The sequence below is a fragment of the Misgurnus anguillicaudatus genome, chromosome 23 (genome assembly GCF_027580225.2).
Source record: "Misgurnus anguillicaudatus chromosome 23, ASM2758022v2, whole genome shotgun sequence".
In the NCBI taxonomy this organism is placed as follows: domain Eukaryota; kingdom Metazoa; phylum Chordata; class Actinopteri; order Cypriniformes; family Cobitidae; genus Misgurnus; species Misgurnus anguillicaudatus.
In genome coordinates this window covers 26,277,641-26,291,268 of record NC_073359.2, presented here as the reverse complement: position 1 = coordinate 26,291,268, position 13,628 = coordinate 26,277,641, and the positions used below count along the sequence as shown (strand labels likewise).

The 13,628-nt window shown below is 34.0% G+C and overlaps 1 protein-coding gene across 2 annotated transcripts; it reads left to right on the top strand.

The window, feature by feature from the left end:
• Positions 1 to 3,216: 3,216 nt before the first annotated feature.
• On the top strand, positions 3,217 to 12,913 carry LOC129453783 (uncharacterized). 2 transcript variants are annotated; one of them, XM_073861644.1, is made up of 11 exons: positions 3,217 to 3,591; positions 6,719 to 6,771; positions 6,854 to 7,124; positions 7,432 to 7,734; positions 7,870 to 8,145; positions 8,694 to 8,819; positions 11,710 to 11,757; positions 11,980 to 12,030; positions 12,147 to 12,304; positions 12,439 to 12,475; positions 12,624 to 12,913. In XM_073861644.1, the coding sequence occupies exons 1-9, from the start codon at positions 3,513 to 3,515 to the stop codon at positions 12,260 to 12,262; spliced, it is 1,323 nt and encodes a 440-aa protein (XP_073717745.1). In that variant the 5' UTR covers positions 3,217 to 3,512; the 3' UTR covers positions 12,263 to 12,304; positions 12,439 to 12,475; positions 12,624 to 12,913. The 2 variants fall into 2 exon arrangements, with proteins under 2 accessions (XP_073717745.1, XP_055074135.2); XM_055218160.2 differs by having other exon boundaries at positions 3,218 to 3,591; positions 11,977 to 12,030.
• The last annotated feature ends 715 nt before the right edge of the window (positions 12,914 to 13,628 follow it).

Below are 13,628 nucleotides of genomic sequence, written 5' to 3'. Positions count from 1 at the left end.
ACTTTTTTTGGCATTGAAGAGATTTCATTACCTCACAGTTTCTTGAGGAACGCTTCAGGGCTTGTTTCTCATGTTTCAATTTCTGTTTTCTTGCAGATGGCTGATGAAGACCACGTAGTGTACTCAAGTGTCACTTAAGAGATGAGATCATTAGTAGTATATTATCAATAGATTTCAATTTCTACATTTACAAAGCTACATTTAGCTTAAATAAATTGATTGCGACCACTTACCTTAAAAAAAATAGTAAATTGAATGAATAATTTTTTTTTAGTGTACTTGCTTTTGCAATGATGGTGCATTTACACCAACCGCGGTAGAGGCGTGAAGCGCGAGTGATTTCAATGTTAAGTCAATGTGCGGACGCGTTGATGCGCGTCAGGAGGTCCCGCGGCGCGAAAGAGGCGTTCGGCGCGAATTGAGCGTTGTGCGCGGTACGCGCGAATGGTGCTATTGTGCATTTTGCGTTTCACGCGAATTTGCGGCTGACGCTGAGTTGAAAAATTTGAACTTTGGCGGAATTTCGCGCCGCGTTAACCAATCAGGAGCCTGCCTGCTGCTGTGGTGGCAGCCCCGCCCGGAGTCACTCACTCAAACAGTCACTCGAAGCTATATGACACAAGTTGTTATTTCTATTAGGAGACAGGAATAAAAAGGACCTCGCTTGTAAGAGTGTCAGTAAGGACTTTTGGCAACCTGGTACGTTGTAATACACACTTCACTTTTGAGTCAAGTGACGTTTATTCGACCCGCGCCGTTTATTTACCCCCTATAGTAAGGTTACCCAATACAAACTGGTAACTCTCTTGATAAATGCACAATCAACATCAGTCATCTTGCAAACAGACACTCGCACAGCAGTTGCCCCTCCCACAAGAAGCGGATTTTGCCTCGGACGCGCGTCAAATGCTTGCTTTTTCCGCGCGTCTTTTCCGCTCTACACGCGCGAATGCATTCAAAGTGTTCAAGCTGCAAACTAGGCGCGGTAGATGCGATTTTGACGCCCAAAACGCGTTTGGTGTAAACCCTGCATAACAGTTGTTGTTACACTGAAAAAAATGATTAATTGAATGTAATAATTTTTTTTAAGGTAAGTGGTTGCAATCAATTTATTTAAGCTACATTTAAACAAAAAAGATTAGTAACGTAAAGTAAAACATAAAACTTTTGTTTAAATGTAGCTTAAATACATTGATTGCAACCACTTACCTTAAAAAAATTTATTAAATTCAATTAATCATTTTTTTCAGTATATATGCAGTTAGTTGTTTAATCTGTTACACAGTACATGTTACAACATAATGTAAATGCTGAGAAGTATTTCATTTATGAATACTCTTATAATAGCATTAGTCTGCCTTTGATAAAAACTAACTGAACTAAACTCACTTGTCTTTTTACAGCACTTACAATTTTATATGATTTTTTTATACTGTCTTTACACCAGAGATTATATTTTTCTATCCATTATATATCTTCATTTGGCCGTATAGGATATAGCCTTCTTCTGGATCACATTTTTTACAGGGTGTCATGCCTAAAAGGGACTGTTAAATGATCTACAGGCACATTAGAAGCTTTTGATTTGGTCATCTATTACTTTCAAATGGCTATAACTCTGTTTTTATCACTTGTTGTTGGAAAAAAGAGCTTCCAATGTCAGGCTAAGAGCATGCTCATCATGAATAAGATATGAAAAGTGGTTGATGATCTTGGAAACAAAAGTGTCCAATTGTCTGTGAATTTATACTGCACTTAACATTGTTGGGCCTGGACATGCAATATAAACAGTATCTCAAAGTAACCCAGACTGGTCTTGTCATGTTTTAGTATCATGCATACACACTGAAAAAATGTTATGTTGAATTTACTTAATTTTATGATGACAAGAAGATGCACACAATTAATTTATCTAACTCCAGATATATTTATATAAAGTTGAGTGTACCTATAATTTATCAATTGAGTGTACTTATATTTTATATGTAATTTCAGATTAATTATATTCATAATTATTTTGAGTAGAATTTGCTCAATTTTTTTATGTTCAGTACACTAAAATTAATTATGTGCAAACAAATCAATTTAATGGTTTAATTTTTACATACTAAAATTAAGATAATCCAATAGTTTTTTTAATCTCTTATTCTATTTAACTTTTCACATTTGACTGCCACATTATGTTGAGCAAGTAAGAAGAGACTCAATAGATCCCAGTACTGGCATAAGCACAGTTATTGCTTACATCATGATTTTCATCGTGTCACGTATTGTCTATGTACACGCACCACTCTTCTGAATGATGGTAACCACAAAACTCCAAACAGAAACAGAAACTCTTCTATATCTCAAAGATAATTTAACCTGAAACACTAACAAGTCTTTCTTTTTTGTTAAAAACACAAAAATAGCGTTTAATTTCAAATTTTACTCTCCAAATGCAGTCCCATGCAAAGCATGCTGGGAAGTACAAGCCCACTGCCTAGTTAGTTATATTTACTTAAATAATTCAAGTAGTTTCAACACAAAATTTCCTTCTTACAAATTTGGGTGGATTTTACATAATGAAATTTACTCAGTAATTTGTTAATTTAGAATTAACTTAATTTTTGTGTGTTATTTTTACTTTTTACATTTTTTTAATAGAATTTAATAATTTCTTTTAAGTTAAATTTATTAAGGCACAGAATCATTTTTTTCAGTGCATATTTAAATGAGTGATTTAAAAAATATATTGTTTTCGGTTAATGATGCCAAGTTTTTTTGTTGATCCCTGTTCACTTACCTGAATTGTATTGTCCAACACGTGTGCAATGTGCACAATGCATGTAAAGTTTTAATGTCCCCTTAATGTGCATCACTTTTTCATGGCCTAGAAATTTAAAAATGAAAGATTTTCATCTTACAAGCATATTGTATATACAGAGCCCCCTCCGGCTGGGGATCGTCAGTACTGACTCATGATTGGTTCTTTCTAGTGAAAGGCGGGACTTCTGTCCTCAGATGGGCCATGTGGAGCATTGCATTTGCCCCATAACGTGCTCAATCTTGTTATATCTATATTTGACCATGTAAACTTTGTTTTAACTAAATTTTTCATTCTGCTTTTCTAATGTGTTTTCTAACAACCCACAACATGCAGTCTACACAGTAAACAAAAGTTTCCGTTAAACTAGGTCAACCCTGTTGATGTGTGGTTTCATCCTCTCACATAAAATCTAAAATGTTTTAATCTATTTACTTAATTCACACCATGGAAATATTAGCTGACAAAGCAATACTTCATAGGTGTACTGTTTTAAAAAGTGTTTTATTTTGCTCACAGTTACAACATAAACCCATCAGCGAGGAGACAAACAAGAACAATTGTTTGTGAAAGGGAAAGAAAGCGAAAAAGAAAGTTTCGGTGGTTCGATGTCTGAGAAAACATTTGCAAGGTGCGGAAGTGCATTCATTGTTAACTGAATCTTAGGCATTGAAAGCATTGAGTTCTTTGTTTTGTTTGTTTTTTTATGTTTATTTTTTCTCAACTGATGAAGAATATGAATCACTCATTGTTTGTTTTGCTCTGTCTGCTATGGTGCTTAAATGGTAAATTTTACTTTCTTATTTTTTCAGCCTTTGCAAGTTAGCATTAAAAATTTATAATAACAAAATATTTTTAATACCAAATTTTTAACTTGGAGTGTACAACATTCATTTATCGCATATTCCATATTTGTTTGTGTGCCAATGTTTTCTGAGCTTAAAATGATACAGTATGTCACTGATGGTTGCATGTGCGGCTGTGTGTCCCAAAACCTTCTTAGCTTTAGGTCGTTAAGTTGTGCCTAAAGCTTTGTTTTATCATGTGTTTCCCGAAATATTCTTAGTTAAGTTTACCTCCTGTAAGTCATACGTTAGGAAGGTTGGTATGGACAGTTAGGTAACCATATCGGCCTAGAAAATCGCAACTTTTAATTTCCAGTCTTAGTACACGATGTAAGAGTCAAGTTTTGAAGAGGAACAATATTGATGCTAATGGTCTAATCAGATTCAATGGGTTATGCTAAGCTATGCTAAAAGTGGTACCGCCAGACCCGGAGATCAGCTAAATGGATTCCAAAACAGTAAAACTCAAATGTTTAACTCTAGGGTAGTGTCCTTTTAAGGCAATGCAAAGAAGCAAAAGACATCCTGCGGCTCGAAACATGTGAATGAAGCAAGTAAACTCAAAGTGTTCAAGCATTCAACTTTTTTTGCTTCTTCCGTGTCTGAACAAATTCTGAAACTATTTTTTTCACGACTAGAGTGGAATATGTAAAAGAAAAAAATTATTTACTTTTCCATTTTAAGATAAATAAACAAATTATCCAAAGGTACCCTAATCGATCACGATTGATGCAATCTCTGTTTCTTCATTTTAAGCTGAACTGAAATTATAACATTTTGGCTTAACTTAATGTTTTCATTTTGAAAGAACATGATTCAGTCAAGTAACTCAAACATAATGCTCCTCATCCAGTTTACTTATTTTAACTCTTTTCCCGCCATTGACGAGTTTAATTTTTTTCCCCGCCATTGACGAGTTATCTCGTCAATTAAGAGAAAACATTTGTATGAAAAAACGTGTTCCTGATGAGTTTTTAGTGAAAAAACTGAAGCAAAAAATTATTTATCCATTTTAAACGCTGTGTATGTTTTAATCAGACTGTAAAAAAAGATGGAGGTAGTGTCCGTGACGTCACCATTTGGTTTCTGAAGATCGTTTTTGAAGCTTAAAATAGGCGTTGTCTGCCGTAGCCACCTTGGCCGCACGTCATTGCGCATCACTTTCTGCGGATATCAGAAAATGGGTACAGAGGCGGGAGGTGGGTGAAGCTGAGGTGTCTGGTTGCTTAAAACAATGGTTCCCAAACTTTTGCAGCATGCGGCCCCCCTTGTGTACAGTGCATTTTTTCGCAGGCCCCCGAAAGAAAATTTAGGACAAAAACAGTTTTAAAATGTAATATTTTAATTAAACAAAACATATAAAATTATACCTAGTAGTGCTGTTGGTTAGTTGGCTTATTTTTTAGGTTTAATTACACAGAATTCATGATAAATTAATGTATTTTATAAAATGTCATAAAACTGGGGCCCCCCCGGCACCATCTCGCGGCCCCGGCCCCCAGTTTGAAAACCACTGGCTTAAACCACGCCCGCCTAGCTCGACTCTATGACCGCAGTGGCTGTTCACAAGTGGCCACGACCTTAATTTTGCCGAACTTTAAAGCTTAATATAATTTTTTTTTAATTCACCCCCCTTGTCATGAAGGACAAACTTAGCTATACAGACCAAAAACTATTTTTGTACCATATTATTTTCTGCTGTAAAGTTGGCCATTTTAACATGGTGGTCTATGGTAATTGACTCCCTTTTGGAGCTTGCCTCTAGTGGCCAGTTGATGAATTCAAGTTTAAGTAACTTCTGTATTGGCTTCATCAGAGAGATCGGAAGGTTGCCCTTTGGTTTTAATCTTCATTCTGAATCTGATCTCTGACAAAATTCCTACACAAAAATGCAATTATTTCAAATATTTTTGAAGAAAAATGCCAATATTTACAGAGCCCCTAAGGGGACATGGAGCAAAAATAAATAAAGTTTAGTAACACGTGCTTACGTGAAACTATCGCATGTGCACATGAAACTACCGTGTTTAATTTCGTGTGCTCACTTGAAACTATCGCGTGGGCAAGTGAAACTTTCTCTTTTAAGTGTAGGAGTGATAGTTTCACGTGAGTGCGCGAAAGTTTCACGTGAGCGCGCAAAAGTTTCATGTGAGCACGCGAAACTAAACTTAAAAAAAAATCTGCACATGAAAGTTTCACGTGAGCACATGAAACTAAACTTTAGTTTTTTTACTTCAATGTCACCATAGGGGCTCGGTTAATATTTAAGAGTTTATAAGCAGATAAAAAATATAGATAGGATGAAATGTTTTTTCCCCGTTTTTTTTTTTAAGCAGAGGGTCTGTTCTTTTGTTTGATCTATGTATATGTTTATATATTTTTAGAAGAAAATTTTCCTAGAAGACATTTTGTGAAACTTGCGAAAATCACACAAAAAATTATTTAAAGGTGATGATTGAACGGGGTATTTATCCTTGTTCTGTGATGTGACATGTAGACAAAACATTTTTTGTTTGGTTCTGTAATGCCTTAGAAGCTTCCTAAATACCTCTCTCAGATAGCTCTATTAGGGTGGGGGATTTTAAACAAGTGGTTTTGCACCTATTTGGCTCCCCCTACTGGCTTAACTTGCAATCTCATTACTGATTGGCTGACTTTACTGCCACTCAAAAAATGTAGCCAATTATTTTAAAGTGGAGGGGCAGTTAGATGCCTGTGATGTCATAAGCATCAGTTTTTCAGATTGGGCCGTTTTCTGGCTGACATTTCTAAAAGAGGAATTTCTATGAGACTGAGATGTTTAGCATGTTTAGCACTTTTTGTATGTTTGTGAATGTGGGTAGACTATCATTATTCAACAAAGACAAGCTAAAAATGTTTTTTCATTCTCTGTCCCCTTTAAAAAAAAAGCTGGGAATGAGTTAAACATATTAATTAATTTTGTTGCTGTTTTTTTGGGGTATTCAGGCGCTTTTCGGCTGATTATGCTACCAGACCACTCTTCAAACGTTATACCAACATATCAGCATGTTTTTTTGATTTCTAAATATTTGTATCTGTGTTCCAGATGATTCTTGTCATGCAATAAAGACAGCGATGAATGACACACATATACCTGATGTAAGTTCACAACTCTAGACAGTTCATTTTATCAAACTGCTTCAGCTTACAGTATATGCAATTTTTGCTTTTCTCGTTTCAGATCCCAACTCCTAACATGGTCAGAGATTTTTCATCATCTATAAAGAATTGTATCATTAAGTGTTCTGTGTCGAGTGTAACACAGGCAAATCTCTTGTGGTATAACGGAAGTGGTGTATACACCAGCCTGAAGATTACTGATCTCAACACCAGATTATATCTAGAGGTGGACTATCAGGATAAAAACAATTACAGCTGTGTTGTGTCCAGTTCATGTGCCAATGTGACCTTACATCTCAACATTACTAAACTCTGTCAGCAGCCATGTTCAGGTAGGACAGATCTGATGTTTCTGTCTGTTTAATATGTGACATCACATGTCTGTCAGATGTATGTATGTATGTATGTATGTATGTATGTATGTACGTGTGTATGTATGTGTGTGTGTGTGTGTGTGTGTGTGTGTGTGTGTGTGTATATATATATATGTGTGTGTGTGTGTGTGTGTGTGTGTGTGTGTGTGTGTGTGTGTGTGTGTGTGTGTGTGTGTGTGTGTATATATATGTGTGTGTGTATATATATGTATATATGTATATATGTATATGTATATATATAGTCTCCTGATGTATTTTAATACAGATAACATTTCAACTTTGATGCCAGTGAGTGAGGGAGAATCTTTCACTTTATCCACTAACCTTACTAAACTGCAGGACAATGATTTCATAACATGGTATTATATAAACAAATGGATTGCTCAACTCCATGGAAACAAAACCGAATATAAATTGAATGATAGATTCAATAACAGACTTCAGCTGGACATTAATACTGGAGCTCTCACTATCACTAACACCAGTAAAATCCACTCTGGACTCTATAAACTGCTGATCACCAATGGAGCACATCAGAAATGTCTGAATTATAATGTTACTGTATATGGTGAGTTAATCTGACCTGTAGTAAAATCATTGTAATGCATTACCGTCAAGACTCAAGGTTTACTGCATGCTTTTATAAAACTTTTGTTTGTTTATTAACTGATCATGTATGTATTTAATCTGTGATGTGCTCCAGATCGTCTGCCCTCTCCTATCATCACCAATGACTCGACACAATGCTCTTCAGAAAATTTAAAATGTGTTGTGATGTGTTCAGTGAATGTGACACATATGACTCTTTCCTGGTATAATGGAAGCAGATTACACTCCAGCATCAATGTGTCTGATCTTAAAAGAAGTAACTTTCTTTGTCTGGTGATTGAATATCAGGATAACAACACATACAGCTGTGTGGTGAACAATTCATTCACCAACAAAACTACACAACTCAACAAGAGTGCACTATGTAATGGTATGATATCAGTTGATATTATTGCTTATTTAAGATGATCTCTGCTTGTCAAATTTTGTTTTCGCCACAGCTCCAGAACTCTCAGCATGACTTATATTTGTAAAAATATAATATAATATACAATATATAAAGAAACAGTCGGCTGTCTGTAAATGTTTGACTGTTGTGCAGATTAGAGTTTTTTTATGGAAACTGTATATGAATTTAGCAAATTGTACTTGTCGAGTCATTCACGTAATCGGACAGAGTAAATAGGAATTTTGATTTATCTTCATGACTCAAATCATTTCATTATTTCTCACTTTAGCTCATTTCTTTGTGTATCCTCTTTTCCTCAAAGTGCACAACTTTCACACTAACTGCCACTTAGTTCTAAGAATACTGTTTTATTGCAATAATTTATGTCATGTGATGAATTAACCCCCATAAAGTAACCAAATATCAGTTATTGTTAAATTTCTGCTGATTCTTGTAGCTGTTTATTATCCGATTGGCAATCATATTTGCAAAAGTTACACAAATATCTGTTTTCTGTTTGTTCATTACAGACCACAGTCAGCCATCAAACTACACTGATATTAAAATTGGTGCTTCTGTTGGTGGTGTTGTTGCTTTCATTGTTTTTGTTGGTTTGGTCTGTTGCTGTTATAACAAGAAGTTCCCATGTCAAAAGGGCAAGTATCTCTAGCATTTACTGTATAAACATATACACTGCAAAATCCCGGGAGTTAAATTAACACTGCTCAGTGTTTATATAGGTCCACTCTCCAGAGTGTTAAAAAAGTAACACCGGAGAGAGTTAAAAGCTACAATCTGTGACTTTATTCTCTCTATCACCATCTCTGTTTGAAAACTGAAATTGCATTTTACATCTTACTTTTACATCCTACTTGAGTTATTTTCTTAACTTAGGTTTAGATGTTGGCTGTTTCATTTAAAGTCACCATTATTGTGATCAGTAGTTGTTTTAGTAGGACTTGACTCTTGACTATTAGCTTGTTAGTTTTTTCTAACTGCTATATCTTAGTGTGTTTAAAACACATTGTTATAGCAAAGAAAAGGTTATTGTGTGACTGAATAGTGATGATTAAAACAAAATGTCAAACATAATCATTTAATGAACAGATTTATTAATATAGTTTTCCCCCTCATCAGAAGCATCATTTTCTATTAATAATAAATTACTACAGTTTAAGGTCCAGAACTCTCATAGCAGTTTGTCACTCTAAAGGACTTTGATAGTGTGCACAAAAACATTAACTGCTGAACAATGTAGATACAAAGACATCAAGAATCGGAGTATAAATCTCAACAATGGTGACTAAGAATATGGTAAAAAAGTTCATTATTTATTCATGCCGCAGTGCATTCTGGGAGTTCTGGATGAGGTTTGTAATTTGTTAATACCCAGCATGCATTGCAGCATGAAGCTTTTCATTTTATTGTCACCATCATTGTGATTCATACTCTGATTCTTGATGTTTAAGTGTCTACATTATACTGCAGTTAATCTGTAAATGTCAGTGTTTAAAATTGTTCAGAATGAAAAACTGCTATGAGATGGCTGGATCTCATACTACAGTATCATATTATTGACAGAAATAAACACTTCTAGTAAGAAGTCACTAAATTAATTAATTATTTTTTAAGAGTGTTATTTGAAACTATATCCATAGAGACGCACTAGTGTCTCCTCTTTGGCCACAAAAACATGTTTTAAACACATGCAATTGTAACAGCCAAAAAAAGCTGAAAAGGTAAGACTAAGACTCAAGAGTCCAATTAAAACAACCACTATTCACAATAATGGTGACTTTAAATGAAACAGCCAACATCTAATCCTAAATTAAGAAAATAACTCTACAAGTAAGATCTAAAATGCAATTTCAGTTTTCAAACAGAGATGGTGATAGAGAGAATAAAGTCACAGATTGTCGCTTTTAACTCTCTCCGGTGTTACTTTTTTAACACTCTGGGGAGTGGACCTATATAAACACTGAGCAGTGTTAATTTAACTCCCGGGATTTTGCAGTGTAACACCATTTAAAATAAATATGCCACCACAACCAGTTTTGTTGTTTTAGCGCAATTTTAATGTCCATCCTATTTATTTTTTACTCTTTATTTAAGATACAAACAGAAAATACAGGAAATATGTACACAAAATTAAAGACTAAATGAAGAGTTTGGTTCCAAAACGCAATAAATCCATTTTGACAAATTTCGGTAAAAACGTGTTTTCTATACCAAAAAAGTGACAAGATGAAAACCACTATTTTCTATTACAAACTTTTACATAGCATCTTTAGGTTATAAAAACATAAAAAATTCAAATCCATAACTTGATTTTCAAAGATTTATTATAAAAACTAATTCTTTTTTCCACAAAATGCAATAAATCCATGACAGTTTTTTTATTTCAAAATGCTATAAATCTATTAAATTAATGTATAAATGTGCATTCATCTTTACCATTTTATATTTATTTAGTTGACTAGTGGTATACAATGATTAAAAAATAAACATTAATGGCATTAACCAAAAACACTTACTTTGTTATATTAAGAACACAATGTGTTAGCATGAGAAGCTTGATGCTGTCTGGAGAACAAGCAACCGAGTGCCTCTCAGGGAAATTATTAGATGTTGATGGCTTACATTTCTTTCCCATCAAAGAAAACCATCACAGTTTTAGCAATGCAATTAAAGTATTATTTTGTTTTGTTTGTTTATTACGAAGTACAAAGTAGATGAGGAAAACTAGGACTCCGTGTACTCAGCGGGCCGCCATTGTTTGTTTACATTGCGTGAATGGTGCGCTGTGGGATTTATTGCGTTCTGTAAAAAAGGAGGAGTGGCGTTTGCCGCATTTTGGGAAAAAAGGGAGAAAAGATGACAGAATATCACGGCGGGTATGGATTTTGCGTAAAATTAATTATTTACTTTTAACTACTGACCTGATATAATACTGATTTTGGCAGTAACTCATTTTTTTCAAAAATGGCGTTTATCGCGTTTTGGAACCAAACTCTTCAAATGTCTTCTTTATGCATCAGTCAGTATTTAGTGTGACCTCTTTTGGCACGAAACACATCTTGAGCGTTTTTGAGGAGACTGAAGTCCTGAAGTCATTCCATTAGAATTAGAAATTAGGATTTAGTTTTATTTAGGTTTAAGAGATCCTGCATTTTCCTGCTATTGCTCAAGTGGAAGGGGAGTTTACCCTAAAAACTTTACACATCAGTTTACATTTTTATACAGATCTTAATACTATATACAAATTTCCTGTATTTTCTGGATGAGACTGAGAAATAACTATATATATAATCTCTATAACATTATAAAAACAACAAATCTTATAGTGGCATGGCCTTAGACTTTTGCAAAGTACTGCGTTTATATATCTGCTTTTTTTACATCTTCACAATACACTGTCCTTGTGTAAATTCTTCAATAATACAATATATTGACTTAAAAAGGACAGATGATATTTAGGCCAGAGATTACAAATAAGTAAGTATAAGATCTCATGGTTATTATGATGACTCTGAATTTGTTTAGCAGATACCAGTGAAGATCAACAAGTGGCCAACACTCCTGGACAAGCAAATGGTGCTTTACATTTTTACCATACATCTTAAATCAATATGAATTTTTGTTTGTTTTGTTTAGCACATTGATAAATGTAAAACTAAAAATGTGTATCTTTAGGTTGTTGACCTGCTATACCAAATTGTAATAAAGTTTAAGCATAGCATAGCAAATGTTAAATGTTAAAACAGTATAAGATCTCATAGTCATTTTGATGTGACTCTGATTTTGGGTGTTCAGCAGATGACAGTGCAGATCAAGAGCAGACCAGTAGCACTTCTGCACAAAACAATGGTAACTGATGCTTTACATCCTCACAGTATGTCTAAAGTGTAAAGCATTAAATAATTACTCAAATGATACTGTCATGGCGACATTTAACAGAAAATGTATTTTTATAACATGGGCAGCTGGAGCAGGCACTTCAGGCAACAACCCTGAGGAAGATACACCTCTGATAGATCAACCATCATCATCATCACCACCACAGGAGTCTGTGCCTTTTAAGCAGCTTTGCTGCAAATAGTTACAGAAACCTTCAGTTAGATAAACTATAATCCATTCAAAGGTTTGAGCATTTTTTATTATGCTGTATTAATATGATGTTAATAGTTGCATTAATAACATGTATAATATTATAAATTACAATTTTAATTTATTTTAAGCTAATGTTGTTGTCTTCTAACTTTCTGTTCATCAAAGAATCTTTATGAAGCTGTTACATAATTGAGATTTTCAGGTACATGCTCTACGTTTTGTCTGTGACCTTGAAATGTAGATTTATCCATTTAAAATTATTCAACATTCAATTTTTCAGAAGTACATTGGTCAATTTGTAATCAGAATTTTTGTCGTTCTTTTCTTTTGCTCTTTCACTGATATTGCAGCTTAAACCATCACAGATCCAACACTGTGTTTCACCATGGACACACAAAATTCTCTGGAGCTTTTCTACAACTCTTTTATATCTGAGAAAGAAACTGAAAGTGCACTCATCAGAGGACAATACTTGTTTTACAATGACACGGCTGACACCATTGAAACATTTGGCATTGGAACAAGTGACCAAAGGTTTGCCTATACCAGTAAGACTATGCTCCCAACAAACATTATATCCATTTTTATTTAATTCATTATTTTGTACCTACTTTTATTTGATAAATATTTAATATTTAAAGGATGTTTTGGTTTCATTTATTTTTGTAACAAAAAATCAATGTTGAGTTTATTGTGCAAAGATTGTTTTTTATCTGACAGCTTTGTAATGTTTTTAGCTGCATGTAGTTTTATATATTCACAATCTGAAACTGAAAAGTTCAGTGTTTTACATCAATATCAGGTCATTACATTTTCCAACTCCCAGAACCAGCCCATCTCACATTACAAGCATTACAAGTGTTACTTTTCTGGTGATGTTTGAAAGACATATCTACACTAATTATGTCAGGTGGACGGTAACACAGATTATAAGAAACCTTAAAGGGGACATATTGTGAGACTTTTTAAGATGCAAAATAAGTAATTTGTGTCCCCAGATGTGAAGCTTCAGCTCAAAATACATTATAAATAATTTATATAGCATGTAAAATTTGCTGGGTGTGTCCTTTAAAATGCAAATGAGCTGCCATAATGGTGGTTTGTTGAATTGGAAACTAAATTGTGCTCTTAATTAATCACACAATTAATCGTTACACCCCTTAATGTGTCATTTTGAAAGTTTATATACAAAAGTAATATTATTAACATATGCGCTGATCTTGGGGAAAATTGCACTGTGTGAAATGAATTGTGTGTGATTACGATTAAATAACCACTAGAGTGCAGTGTTGTGTGATGAACTAGATCATTAGTTGTCATTTGTCCAAGTAAAAGCATACAAACTTGATATTAAT

Excerpts from the sequence above, each read along its gene's own strand:
- LOC129453783 (XM_055218160.2), top strand. The coding sequence starts at position 3,513 with ATGTTTATTTTTTCTCAACTGATGAAGAATATGAATCACTCATTGTTT. Across the intron at positions 3,592-6,718 it reads TCTGCTATGGTGCTTAAATG|ATGATTCTTGTCATGCAATA; the intron begins GTAAATTTTACT and ends TCTGTGTTCCAG. Across the intron at positions 6,772-6,853 it reads ATGACACACATATACCTGAT|ATCCCAACTCCTAACATGGT; the intron begins GTAAGTTCACAA and ends TTCTCGTTTCAG.